Source organism: Alosa pseudoharengus, unplaced genomic scaffold (genome assembly GCF_046254945.1).
Source record: "Alosa pseudoharengus isolate Yale_2024_CS ecotype anadromous, Long Island Sound unplaced genomic scaffold, YU_APseudo_1.1 YU_APseudo_1.1_scf_4, whole genome shotgun sequence".
NCBI lineage: Eukaryota > Metazoa > Chordata > Actinopteri > Clupeiformes > Clupeidae > Alosa > Alosa pseudoharengus.
Window position 1 is genome coordinate 42,614,818 of NW_027468774.1, and position 14,195 is coordinate 42,629,012.

The 14,195-nt window shown below is 44.4% G+C and overlaps 1 protein-coding gene across 4 annotated transcripts in view; it reads right to left on the reverse strand.

The window, feature by feature from the left end:
* Positions 1–14,195, reverse strand: part of brd4 (bromodomain containing 4) — a 41,240-nt gene that overhangs the window by 20,175 nt on the left and 6,870 nt on the right. For 3 of the 4 annotated variants that reach the window (XM_076266392.1, XM_076266391.1, XM_076266390.1), the window contains exon 3: positions 8,711–9,403. The exons of the other annotated variant lie outside the window; for it this stretch is intronic. In XM_076266392.1, the coding sequence (XP_076122507.1) occupies positions 8,711–8,811 (101 nt within the window). In that variant the 5' untranslated portion in view covers positions 8,812–9,403. The remainder of the gene's footprint in view (positions 1–8,710; positions 9,404–14,195) is intronic. 4 annotated transcript variants of the gene reach the window in all.

The following is a 14,195-nucleotide window of genomic DNA, read 5'->3' on the forward strand; positions in this document are numbered from 1 at the left end:
ACACACACACACACACACACACACACACACACCACCAACCCTCCCCGGCCCCCGACCTGCTACTACTGACGCAAGGGACACTGTGTTCGAGACAGAGCACAAAGACAGCTAAGATACTCGTGAGTGCCAAGGCCAGCCTCTGCTCTAAAACTTCTCCGCTGAAAATACGCCTAAGAGAGGAAATACAACATCAAAATGAGAGGTTAAAAAATTGTCTATGTGTGTGCACATGCGCACTGATTTCAGAACATGCACAAGTGTGCACACACGCACGGTAGCTTAGTTTCAACAAACTGACCACACACTTGATGACTCACGTTATGAAGGGCCCAGCAGCGTCCAGGTCACATGATGGCCCTGACTCTATTCCCAAAAGGCACAGGGGGAGGACCGACCCGACTGCTTAGCAGCGTGACTCGGGAGGAAAGAATGCCAAGCTGTCTGGGACCTGCCAGGCCAGGGCCGAGCCCTGAGCAATGGGGCCAAGTGAGAATGACGCAGCAAACACACGATTCACACCATCACAAAATGGGGGGGGTATGTTCGAACACATATCCAAGTGAAAACAACCAGCAGTGGATTCTGAAGTGTTAGTGAGGCATGTGAGATACCGTCCAGGCCAGGTTATGCGTAGACTAGAGTCTATGCCACGACAGGTCCAGAAAGAGACTGACCTGAGTGATCTCATGAGGCCATCAGCATTGAGAAACACCTCAGCCTACATCACTAATCTTGGAAATTTGTTGACTAAAGGTGTTCCAGCAGATGACTCTTACAGATTTCAATGGTTTTATACGCAGCCTGTGGCTCAAGATACAGGAGGCCTTCTCACACAGGCTAGTCAGGACAGCCAGTGAAAGGACAATCAATACTTTGTGGCCGTGTCTGTAGACAGAAGTGAACTGGCAACACTGATAAGAGAAAGGCAGAGACAGACATCCCGTGTAACTCAGGCTTTCCTGATCTCTGAGGTGTGTGGCAGGCACGTCCCTTTATTTACTTAAAATGGGCAGGCTTTTTCTTGTTGTTTACAAAGACCTGCATCAACAACTCATAATGTAGTGTAACCCAGCTGTAATACAGTGGGGAAGTTAATAGGTGCAATTGCACTTTTACACTACATTTACATTTTGGTGAACTATAGCCAGGTCCAGGGTCTTTAACACTGTGTACCAGTCACCGTTCGAACCTTAGACATATCTGCAACAGCATCTACTGGGACCACAGATATGGCTTCTTCCACACAGACCCTAGCAGCATAAATTTAGCATAGACATTTTAGAAAGTTTATAAGATTAAGTGTAACATTTAAAATGTAGTGTAGACATAGGGCAATTCCACACAAAACGGTCACATCCATAACGCTAACACAATGCCATGGTATGTTATGATGTGAATGATGATTACTTGAAATTTGAGCATTTACTCTTCTTGGTTGTAGAACTTACATGACAAACTTTTCACATAATCATTCGCATTATACAAATACTATGGCATTTAGTTGGCGTTATGGACGTGACAGTTTTGCATGGAATTGCCCCATATCAGAAGCTTGATAATGTTAAAAATGTAAATAATATGATTTAGCATACATATCAAAGCCCTTTACTTGGTAGGACTGTTGCACATCTTTTCTATGCCATATCCAAGTCTTCAAATAGTGTCATCAGGACCACAATAAGGAATTCCCCAGAGCATACCGGTCATTTCCTTCTACAACTGTGTATTTACGTCAGTGCACGTAATACGTGCCCTATTCCAAGTCTGCTTGCTAACAAACTCTTTCCACATTTCTGATAAACACAAACCCCCCGAGGGCATGTAACCAACGATCAACAAGGTGTCTTAGAAAGTTCCTCAAATACAGCAACATGTTTACACTCCTGTGTAATTAGAGGAGCAAACATGACACAGCAGAGTAGTCCAAACCAGGTCACATGGCAGTGAACCAAGGACAACAGTATAAGCACGACTGTCCACTGGACAGCCAGACGCAGCGCTCGCCACGTAGGAGTTGCCTGGGAGCAGCTCTGACCAGATAAGCTTTGGAAGCTCACAGGAAATGGGCCACCAGACAGCCAGCGGGAACACAGGCAGGAGCCGCAGGGGTCACATCAGGAGCCAAGCAGAGACTGTGCGTACCAGTCTGCGTGTGTGCGTGCGCACGTCTGCTCAGCTCAGGCTGGTGGAGGATGTCTCTCGGTACAAAGCCTTGCACTCTACCTACAAACAAACACCAACACACCCACAAAATACAGACACAGCACAACGCACACACAAACACACACACTCATACAGCACAACGCACACACAAACACACTCATACAGCACATACACACAACCACACATACACCAGATGGTCAGTAACAGCCAGAATTATCATTCATTGCTGGAATTACTGAAGAATACAACCCCCCAAAGTCCTTAATAGAATGGCATTGTTTTGCCTCATGCACACCAGTCATCATTTGTAGAACATCGGACTTTTACAGACAGCAATCATCTAGTGCCATTTTTAAATTATATTCAGAGACAGATGCCCTGTACTTCATATATCTAAAATCAGGCCACTATTGCAACCTGCTGTTATCATGCAGTGAATCCACTACCGTTGTTGATAATCCAAATCTTATCAAAGAATTTCTGTTTAAAAAAGGCTAGGCTACAAGAACCCTTGATACGGCCATGGCAACAATTATCGTGGGCAATTCAGAGGCAACTAGGCCTGAATAAGATAAACATAGACACTATAACGTAGACATTAAACAAAGGCTGAATTTTCCACCCAGATTTTAAGTCCAAGTCTTTTCTGATAGGAATTCCTGAGGAGAAGCACTCACTATTTACATAAGATCTTTAAAGTCAAAAAAGTCAATCAAGAAATCAATTCACTAGAAGGGTTGTGGATTAAGTCCCGATTCATCTAGGGTATAATGTGACTAGTATTAATGGAATTAGCATATTCACATAAAATTCATATTTCTTGTAATTTCATGTGGCATTCTGTGAGGTCGCCCTGATCAGCTTGCATTTTGATCTCAGAGCTTTTCAAACTTACTTCCTTGATTAAGAGAGGGTCAATTAATGTGTATAGCACAGAGGATGGAAAAGCACACAAACTGGTATTTTCTTTAGCTTAAAGTAGGTGAATGAGTTGGATGAAATCCCAGATAGAGAGTGAGCTACCTGAAATTTCCGTTAACTTCTGTGTAATCTGGCAATGGGCTACGCAGACACATGGGGCACTTTATTGGTAATAATCTCAAAAGGGTCATGTGCCATTGGTATAAAACTCATATGACAAGCATGAAACAGGCTAATCCATTTGGCATAAAGCACTGGTCAGGACTAAGAATGCCAACCAAAATGAATTACAAGGCAAATGAGCTGAGCAAACCTCCCAAGGAGAATTTTTCCAAATTTAAGAATTTTGAACCCACATGGGTGGTAAACAATAAAATTATATGGTTGCATAAAAAGCAAGATAGCTTTTTCCCAACCATCAAAGATTTACAGCATAAAAACATTTGATTGAATATACGTTGAGTTCTAATTGATTAAACAGCTCTAGAGAATACTTCACTCTGGACACCTGGAAGTAAATCATGTAAAAAAGCTGTAACAGACCACTGAACTGAATAACAGACTACTACAGTAGTATAAGATTAGTGTTTTTCACACTGTTAGTGATAGGCTACTAATGGAATACACGGACATCGGCATGGTTTAGGTTTTAAAGCTTTCAAATGAATAATCTTAGTGAAATCATTCCTATTTAGGTAGGTAGACCTGTAAGAACTAGGATGAAGTTCAGAAGTCGGCCATTATGACAAAAGAAACGTCTTCAGGTTGGGATGCACCGATATATTGGCCAACATCGGCCTTGTTGATTGATATCGGCTGTCGGCACATTTGGAATATTTACGGATGGCAGTGTCTGATGTTTATTTGTTATGCTGCATCAATTCTGTACTAGGTAAATGTTGTGTTATGAAGGCCTGAAAGATTTGAAAAGGGTCCAGTAATTTATGAATATTTTTGAATATTTATTTATGAATATAGTAATTTATATATACAAAAACAAAGCAAAGAGAGGGGAAGGGGGGAAAACTGAGACTGCACTCCTGATTATCCCGTTAAGAGTTTATTTTGCAGTAAAGAGAAGTGAAGAGAAGTTGTAGGTCATCACTTAATTGCACTGCAAAATATTCCAGCCTTTTGGGTTGATTGTACCACAGCGACCGCATGTATGTGTGCTGTTTTTATGTGAATTACAATCAGTTTTCTAAGAGCTAATATCACTGCCATTATAAAAGCGTTATCATGAGGCCCTACAGAAAAATTACGTTGGACCTACTCACTTCACCTCATCATGCTTACCGGTATGTTGTTATAGCTGAAGATAAACTGATCTACAGAACGCTGTGACTAATAAAATCTGATAATCAAGTTTGCCTTAATGTCAACCACCCTCTTCCTGATACTGAACCACTAGGTAAAGCGTGTGTTGCCTTAAAAGAGACTTGGAATCTGTACTACATTATGGTGCAAGCATGTAAGAGCAGAAAAGCACAACTATCTTAAATGTTACAGATAACAGGTGTGGAAATAAGACCCCAAGTTAGATTGCACATACAACAAGACCTTGCCTCCATGACATGAAATCTCATGAACAAAATGATTAATTTTGTGTACTTAAGATATTTCCTTATGCACACAAGATAATATCCTGTTTCGACATCTTTAAGTGGCTAACTGACCAGATGGTGCAGTAATGACATCACTATCTGATAAGATTCCATGAGAAGATAGCATTTGCTCTTTGGCCAAGCATCAGTAGCACTTACTTTACGATAAGTTTTGAATAAAAAAATAAAATTAAAAAAGTTATTTAGGCCAACTTCAAATGGCTGCTGATAAGGTTGGATAATGATAAACTTTGATAAGATTATTGCCAAGAATTATGATAAGATAAATGGCCTTGGGGATGCAGAGATGAACAAAACCTGAACAAACTAACCTGTGTGGCCTTATCACCAGTGCTACAACAACGAAAGCACTTGTAGAGGCCCACAACAGTAACATTAATAGTGAAATCTCATTGCAAAGTACATTGACAAATCTTCATGAAAGAAATCATTTGTCTTTCATTGTTTTGAAAGAATCATCCTTACTTGAAAAGCATGGGCTGATTCAGATGGAGATTTTCTGGTTGACATTGACATCATTTAAGGGCTTGGTGTGAAATTTTGCTCGCTGCTCTTGACGTTATGAACCACAAACAAGATGAGTAACGGATCAATAGTACAGAGGGAAAATTCCCTGAGAAACACAACAAATACTACAAATACGCTTCCTTAATACAAGCTTCTCATCAACCTGCAGAGCTTACAGGACCGCATCTACCACCATGGGAACAAGAATATAGGTTCATGTGACTCACTCATCACATTGCTTCTCAACTAAACCACAAAAAACTCAGAGCTTGAGGACTTGCTTGTGATAAGGTTATATAGAAGACTGATGCTTTTATATATTTTAGAAAAGTGTCTGATCGCCCTTTATGAGCATAACAGAATTTTGCTGCACACACCCACACTGATAAACAGCACATACTGGCTCACTTAATGGAAGGGCCAGGACAGTCAGCGCCACCTTGTCCTCCTGCTTAATGTAGGCTAAATAAATAGGTCCATCACCTAGACCTACTGGCCATATCCTCAAGAGGGTTAATTGTTCTAACATCGTGGCCTACTTGCAACTGTTTTTATATATATATATATATATATATATATATTTATATTTATATAGTTTCACATTGGTTGTAACTTCAAAGAAGAAGGGAAATGTGAAATCAGGGCACACCCTGACCTGTTCACGAGGTGATTTCAACACTTCCCCCCGATGCTTTAACTCGATGTGGCTGCTTTCATTCAAGGTCGGCTGAAAATACTGCAGAGGACATAATTGCGTAAACTGCAGGTTTCATTACAAATTAAGAGTGATAAAATGAATAGATAAAGTAGTAGAGAGGAAGACAGCACATTTGTGCTTGTGTGTGGTGTGAATGTAGATATTTTGGATCAAGCATAATTTGACGCAAGTCATACTTCGCACTTGTAATTTCACACGACTTTGCACTAGCAATGCAACCTCACTAAAACTGTGCAATAGACCATTTGATGACAAATGCACTGATCTAATCAACAGGGTTTTTTTTTTCTTTCAGCCTTGGTAACATGAGAGGATCACAACTTCACTCCCTCACACACACACACTCCATCAAGTAAAGGCAAGTTGTTGGTGAAATTTTAAGCCAGAATAACACTTCAAATTCCTCTTTAATGAATAATGGAGCTTTAAGGCTGGTGGCGAATGGATTGCGTTTAACGGCTGGTGAAGCTGAAGGTGTGGGTGTAATACACATCTGTGACTGAAGATTTTAAATCATACTACTCTGACCGTATTAGCCCTACCAGATCACACAAACAAACAAACACACACACAATTTAAGGCAAGGTGATCGACTTCCTGCTTCTGCCTTTCCATCCCGCTCTGGAATAGTGCTTGACCTTTGACCGGGGCATAGATCATTCTGTAGATCTGTGGAATGCTAGGCCGAGGAGGAAATGGCTTTAGTTGTAACACAAGGCTGCCGCACCAGGAAATCTGGTTCTGCAAACAGACCAAACCCCAACGTGTGACGCACAGATAGGAGGGACGAGAGGAACAAAAACACCAAAATACCCGTGACAAAATCGCCAGGCATTCCCCAGGAAAAGTAAACGATTCACCTTTCCATGAGGCGATAGCAGCGAGGACTACACAGCCCCTTGCCCGCTCAATCGCTCTCCACTGCAGACAGCAATGTTGAAGCATAAGCCCCTGTGGTTATTTGCTTCAAAGCTAATTCATTAATAATGAATGCCACTGCGACTGGACAGAACTAGACCAGCACTCCCCACTTCCATCCATCCCGACCTCTCCTCTTTCACCGTGGAGCCGTGCAGAGCCTGTTCCTCTGGTGAGAGTCGTGTCTGCTGACCTCCCAAATCAAAGCTTTCTCCGAGAGACACAACATGGTGACCTCGGAACTCAGAGCATCACGGGAACGCTGGCGACTACGCCGCTCCGTCCAGCATCTTTTGTCCTACGCGTAAATGTCTAGTGTGTAAAGCGACCTTGGGTGCTTTGAAAGGCGCTATGTAACAAATAAAATGTATTATTATTATTATTAGTGTAGTCAGTGTAGGGAGAAGATGAGGCTTCTACCATACTCAGATTACACTACACTTACCCCGTGCTTGGAATGAGAACGTCACTTCCGACACATTCTAGGGGTTCAATGCAGTTCTTGGTGCTGCTGAGAAACACTGCTCTCAGACGCTTACCGTGAGTCAAGCCTATTCAAAGTTAAAGGTGATGATTCTTCAAATGAACCTCTGCAAAGATCTCCACACAAACCCAGTCCTCCTTAAGAACCACTGCGTAGAGCTAGCTGACGACGCTAGACAAGTAGAATCAAGACTCAAGAATCAAGGCTCTTGCAGTCACGTTAAAGGGGTCACAGGTTGCTCTTACATGGTGAGTGATTCAAAACAACACTGAACACAGCCACACACACACACTGACAGGCTACGGAATCAAATTCAACACCTGAGATGCGTTCAAATTCGCAAACATAGGCGAACGTTTGCCAACTTTTGCAAACATGTTTCTGTTTGCCTTGAGTTTTTGGTGAACATTTGCAAACACTTGCAAACAGTCTGAGGTGGTGGTTCTCCACGAACATACAGTGGATCTGGACGAAGATAACAATGCAATTACCATTTAAATGGAATGTTAACACCAAATCGTTCAAATGTAACTGTTCAGAAACCTTCATTTGTCATCAACTGTTCATTCACCACAAATGTTCGCCAATGTTTGCCGAATTTGAACGCACCTCTTAACGACTCATATGTTATTGAGTGTCCTCACAAGACCTCCCAGAGCATATGTACCTTAACTAACATTTACTAGCTTTTGAGAAATATTTCGATAGCTCAAGGCAGCATACTGTACGCACATTAACAATATTGGTGAAAGCAAGTAAAACAACGCTTTTAAAGTTGGAGACAACAGCAAAACTGAGAACGGACTGTTCAATAACTTTTGTACTGTTGTGTTGTCCAAATACTCAGCCGTGACCAGACCGAGCTTGATTTACTGGAAAAGAATTCTCAGAATACACAGAACAGTCTAGTGAGCCTTGCCCAGTGAGGACAGGTTTCCAAAAACTTGCCTGCTGCCACAACAAATACACCACCCCCCTCTTCCTCTGAACACCCCCCCTCCCCCCTTCCCACACACACTCACTCACGCACACACACACACACACCCCTCCCACCAGGAGGCTGGCTATTCTGGCCTTTTTAGCTTTTCTGCTAACAATGCAACCCTCACAGGGCTCTGGAGAGTCCTTTTGGTTTCAAAATACAACAGAGGAAAATATACAACATACAGACTGTTCCTTGCTAATGTCAGAGGATGTTGAAGGAAACGAGATTTCTAACAAATACAGTATTTTCACCTGAGAATTACCATCGTAGCCCATACAAACTCAAGGGCTTTCTTCTGAAATACTGAACTAAATTCATGGCGCAGGAATATGTTCACAAATGTAATAAGAAACAACCGTTTCCATTTCTGATATTGCGCAAGACTTTACCTTTTCACAGCCACAGAATAGTGTGCAATTTTTTCCAAAAGGGCATCCAGTGTCTGAAAATCCAGCAGATCATTTGATTTGGAATGCATCTTGTAATCCATTTATGAGCTCCGCTGAGACGCAAAACGAAACTGAATGACAAAAGGAGCAGAGAGGAAAGGTGGGGAAGAGGAAGAAAATGAAAGAAAAAGTTTGTTCTCCCTTCTTTTTAGTCCAAAGTACAGGAAGGGTTCCTTCTCAAAATCTCCGGCATGGACTGGTATATCCCAAAGAAATCCATTGAGCCAACACACTCTCACACACACAGGCTGATATTAATCCATAGTGCTGCGCCGAAGGAGGGGGTGGAATTTCCCCTTTTTCCGAGAGAAAAACGTCTGAAGGAAGCCCAAGAGCTGGGCGTCCTAGGCCGGACGGCGCTAGCGAGAAAAGAACTGACTGACCAACCGACAGCGAGCGAGTGAGAGAGCGCGAGCGAACGCAAGCCTGAGCCCAGGCAGCAGTGAAGGAGGAGGAGAGGCCTTGGGCCGGCAGGCAGTCAGTCAGGCGGGCGGGCGGGCAGGAGGGAGGGCTGGCTGGCTGCGTTAGCTCCTCTGTGTGCCGGTCTTCTCTCCGCCCCCTCCCCCTCTCAGCAGCACAACGGCCCAGTTGCCACAGGCACTTCGCCCCATTGTGTGTCCACCCCAGGTCTCCCTTCACACACACCAACACATGCAGGGAGAGGGAGAGAGAGGGTGAGAGAGAGAGGGGGAGAGAGAGAGAGAGAGATGAGGAGGGGAGGAGGGGAAGACAGAGAGCAGAGAAGGAGGGTCAAAAAGATAGCCCAGGTTGTGGCGTTCTTGTGAAAAAATGTAAAATGAAAAACGGAAAAAGAAAAATCCAGAAGGAGCACTTTCTTTCTTTCTTTCTCGCTCTCTCTCTCTCCCCCTTGCTCTCTTGGCGGCGAGCAGCGTGCTGTTACTCAACGGTGAAAATGGCTCGGCTGCTTCCTCATTGAAAACAGCCTCTGCCCACACACCCCTCCCCTTTCTCGCTCGCTTGCACTCTCCCTCTCTCTCTCTCTCTCTCAACCCCTCCCTTCTCTTTCCCCATCAATAGCTCTAGGTTTGTCCCTCCCTCTCTGCCTTCCTTTCTCTCTCGCCTGCTTGCGCTCACACCCTCTTTCTCAACCCCCTCTTTCTCTCTCTTGCTTGCTTACTCTCACACACACAGACTCTCTCTCTCTCTTTCTCTCACACACACACACACACACACACTCTCTCTCTCTCTCTCACACACACCCACACACCCACCTTAAGCTCCCCACCCCCTTCCTTCTATTTCATGCTGCCCCTCCCCCCTTCCTTCAGTCTGATCGCCTGCACACCTCCCCCACCAAATCAAGGGCTCCCTTATCTGCTCTCCCACTCCCCACGCTCCACACACACTCATTTAAACACACTCTCTCTCACACACGCACACGTCTAGACTTGGACTACACAAAAGCTTCCTCCACAAGGCTGCCTGCTGCTGCCTCACTGCTGACCACTGCACACCAACACACAAAAATGAGACTCAAGGTGTGCGAGACGCAGAGTGACTGGAGACAGGTAAAGCAAGTGAGAGGACAGATGGGTGTGTGTGTGTGTGGGGGGGGAAAGGTAATCTAGAGCAGTGGTTTTTAAACTGGGGGTCGTGCCAAAAATATTGGAGGGTCGCGAAACGATTTGCACAAAAGACATTTTCTAAAGGTTTTTAATCAAAGGCTCAAAGGCTGCCATTGACATAATGCCTTTGGTGATGACACAGCCTACCGATGAGAGAAGACATTTTCTGCCTCTACTTCCAATGCCCATCTCGCAACATTTTGAAACCAAATTCTATCGGTTAGAAAGAAGGGGGTCGCAAGACTTGGCCCATGTTTTTTTTTTTTGGGGGGGGGGGGGGGTTAAGTTTAAGAACCACTGATCTAGAGGTTAACAAGAGTGGCACACACAGCGAGAGAGAGAATCAATGACACGTTATAGAATATCCTCTTTGGATCAGATAGAAATACTATGCTAAAGAAAGTTAACTGCTGCAGGCAGACCAAATCTGTATGCCCTCCCTAATGATTGTATTTCCTGACCCACGCAGGCAAATAAAGCTGCTTCATCAACATTCCTCATCTCCGACATCATCATCAGTCAGAACAGTCAAACACAACGCAAGTTACAGTGCAACTACAGTGAAGCTAAGACACAAACATGTCACTTACACAAAAGTAGCCTGTATGAATGGGAAACAGGCAAAGAAGAAATACAAAGGCAACAACATAGCTTCAGAAGAAAAAAAACACTACAACAGCAAAGGCTTTATAAAGTCCCCCAGCTCAACTTGCGTCCCTGCTTTTGTTGTTGTTTGGATTAGCCAACCATGTGCTTGCAGCGCTAGTAAACGCTTCAACACGTGGCCACTTCATTCAGTGCCGGTAAAGCACACTAGTCCAGAATTACGAACCCTCACTCCTGTGTGTGTGTGTGTGTGTGTGTGTGTGTGTGTGTGATTAAGTGAGTGAGTATGTATGTATGTATGTATGTACATATGTGAGTGATGGCATAGAAAGCTTCTCATTTTTCCACAGAGGCTGAGCCTTCCCAACTACATGAGACCACCAGCTGTCAGACAGTCATTCAGTGGCAAACAAAAACATCATGACTCTATTCAGCCACACCCTCCCCACCACTAGGCAAAAGACCACCCATCGCTCACACACAATTACAGTGTGCTATGAGTGTGAGTGTGTGTATGTGTGTGAGGGAGACAGAGAGGAAAGAGAGAGGGAAAGACATAAAATCGAGAGAATGATCAAGGCAGTGAGGAGTCAAAACAAGGGGAAAAGAGAGACATCAGTCAGGGCTGGGGAATACAGGCAGGAGTAATTAGGATCCTTGGGAATACCATGATGCCACACTAAGCCGGGAACCCTCCCCCCACCCCGCTCCACCCCCCACCCCCAGGGACCTTCTTATCAATCATATCCCTAGACACACACTTAATCACCATTACCACCACCAAGACCAGCGCACTCACTCTCTTACCATACTGCCACTAAACGGCACCCAATAAAACCCACTGGGTTGGGGGAATGGTAATGGTGGGGTTTCTCCAAGAACTTCAGCGGAAACAGTCTTGGACTTTTTTCCCCTCTCTCACTTTGACTCTGCTGAGTCATGCTTGAGCTCGACACAGCATGTTGTGAGCTGCCCTGATGATGCATCATGATATTGCTGAGCGCTGAGTCACCCTTTCCCTGTGCAGAGACACACGGCTCACTTACAGGAAACCATTAGTGCCTCCCCTGTGTTTGAGTCAGTGAGTGTCTGTAGTTGTGTGTGTGTGTCTCTTTCAGGTCGAGGAAAAAACAAAAACAAACATGTGAACAGAGATATTTGTACTGAAATAATGGCAGTCACTTCAGTGTCATTTGCTTGATGGGGTGGATGGGTGGAGAGTGGAAGGTAAAGAAATAAAAACACTGATGGGAAGCAACTGAGGATAAAAAACAGAAAGAGACAGAGAAATGGAGAGCAAGATGGAGGGAAAGGAGAGTGGAAGAGGGGGGGATAGAGGCAGGGACAGGGGAGGGGGAGAGAGAGAGAAAGAGAGAGAGAGACAGACAAGAGACATGCCCTCCAGGGAATGCAAGCCACACTACTCGGCTGGGGTCAAACATGCAGATCCAATCTCGCTGAGCAGATGTGAGGAAACCAGGCCCCTGTGCCCTCCTTCCACTCCTCTCCCTCCTTCCCTCTCTCTCTTTCCATCTCTCCCTCCTTCCGTCTCCTCCGCTCCCTCCCTGAAATCCGATCCTGCCCTGAGCACATACACAAGCCTCCAGTCGCATCTCTCCCAGGGCAACACTCATCGGCGCTGGCGCACAGGCAGAGGGAGAGGCCCCCCTTCCCAGGCCCCAGAGGTAGGTGTGACGCACACATGCTTCTCTAACGCTCGCAACAAGGTCATGGCACTACCAGGAAGCATGTGTGAACACGCACATGCGAACACACACACACGTGCTTGAGTGCTCATCGTCCACGGCTGCGGGAAATGTGACCTCCTGACCTTTTAACCTCAAAATCAAGAGCCATGAATGGGCAGGGATTTTCCATCCAATCCAGTCACAACAGCGGGCCTTTCAAGTGTGACTCATCAGGAGCGTAACAAAAGCGTCAAATGATAAACACAGGCCGAGCTATAGGAGCCCATCCTACTACTCTCCATCCCTAACACTAACAACCGCATACCCTAGAACACACAAAGAAATGGACCCCTTCTAAGCCTGCAACTGACTGCCACTTACACTGTGATTATCTGGGAAGTGGTGCTTTTAATAGCTCCCCGGTGTAAATGTTTATTTTTAACTTCAGCATCAGCAACCTCACCTGACGTTGCCAGCATGCACTGCGTCTAGCGAGTGCACTATGCTGTGATGGTGCTAATGAAAGTGTGAATGTGTGAGTGGAACACAGTGATGCCAGTAACGCGTTAGTCTATTTTGACCACTTTTTTCAGTAACGAGTAATCTAACACGCTACTATTTACAAACCAGTAATCAGATTAAAGTTACTTATCTAAGTTACTGTGCGTTACTATTTTTGTCATTTTCCTTAATAAAAAGATATATTCTTTGCCATCTTCTTGGCTTGGGGATTAAAGGGGTGGTTCAGGATTTTGGACATAAGACCTCATTTCCAAGTAAGCAAGTGTGATATTTATCAGTGGAGACCGTTTTCAACACGTTTCATCCAGTCCTTCTAATTGCAGAGTTCGCAGGTGCTAGGCTAGCGCAAGTCAACGGTATGTGCTAGCCTGCCACTAAAAACAGTCTTACCCACTCCAAAGTACACCCGAGGCAAATAAATTATAACGCCAGACTATCGATGTAAATGTCTGTTTTGATAGTGTTATTTCTAACGTTATTCTATCCTTGCATTTCAACGATCGCATTACATTTTGAGGGACTAGTTTCTTAGCAGCGGCGGAATTATACTTGCTCTGGTTAGTAGTACTGCGCCGAAAAGTAAACAGTAAAGCGCACTCCAATGGGGATACCTAGTAGTAGCCTTGGTAATATCAGTCCGCCGCTGAGATGCAAAATGACTACTACCAACTTCAGGGACCAAAGTATAACTATTGCAACGCGATGCGAGGGTAGTTGTATTTCTCACACTATTCTATCAAAACAGACATTTACATCGATTGTCTGGAATTTGCCTCGGGTGTACTTTGGAGTGGGTAAGACTTTAAGTCTTTAGTGGCAGGCTAGCACATACCGTTGACTTGCGCTAGCCTAGCACCTGCGAACTCTGCAATTAGAAGGACTGGATGAAACGTGTTGAAAACGGTCTCCACTGATAAATATCACACTTGCTTACTTGGAAATGAGGTCTTAAGTCCAAAATCCTGAACCACCCCTTTAATGTCATGTGCTCACGTTTTTGAGCACAATTCACGTGTAAAACCA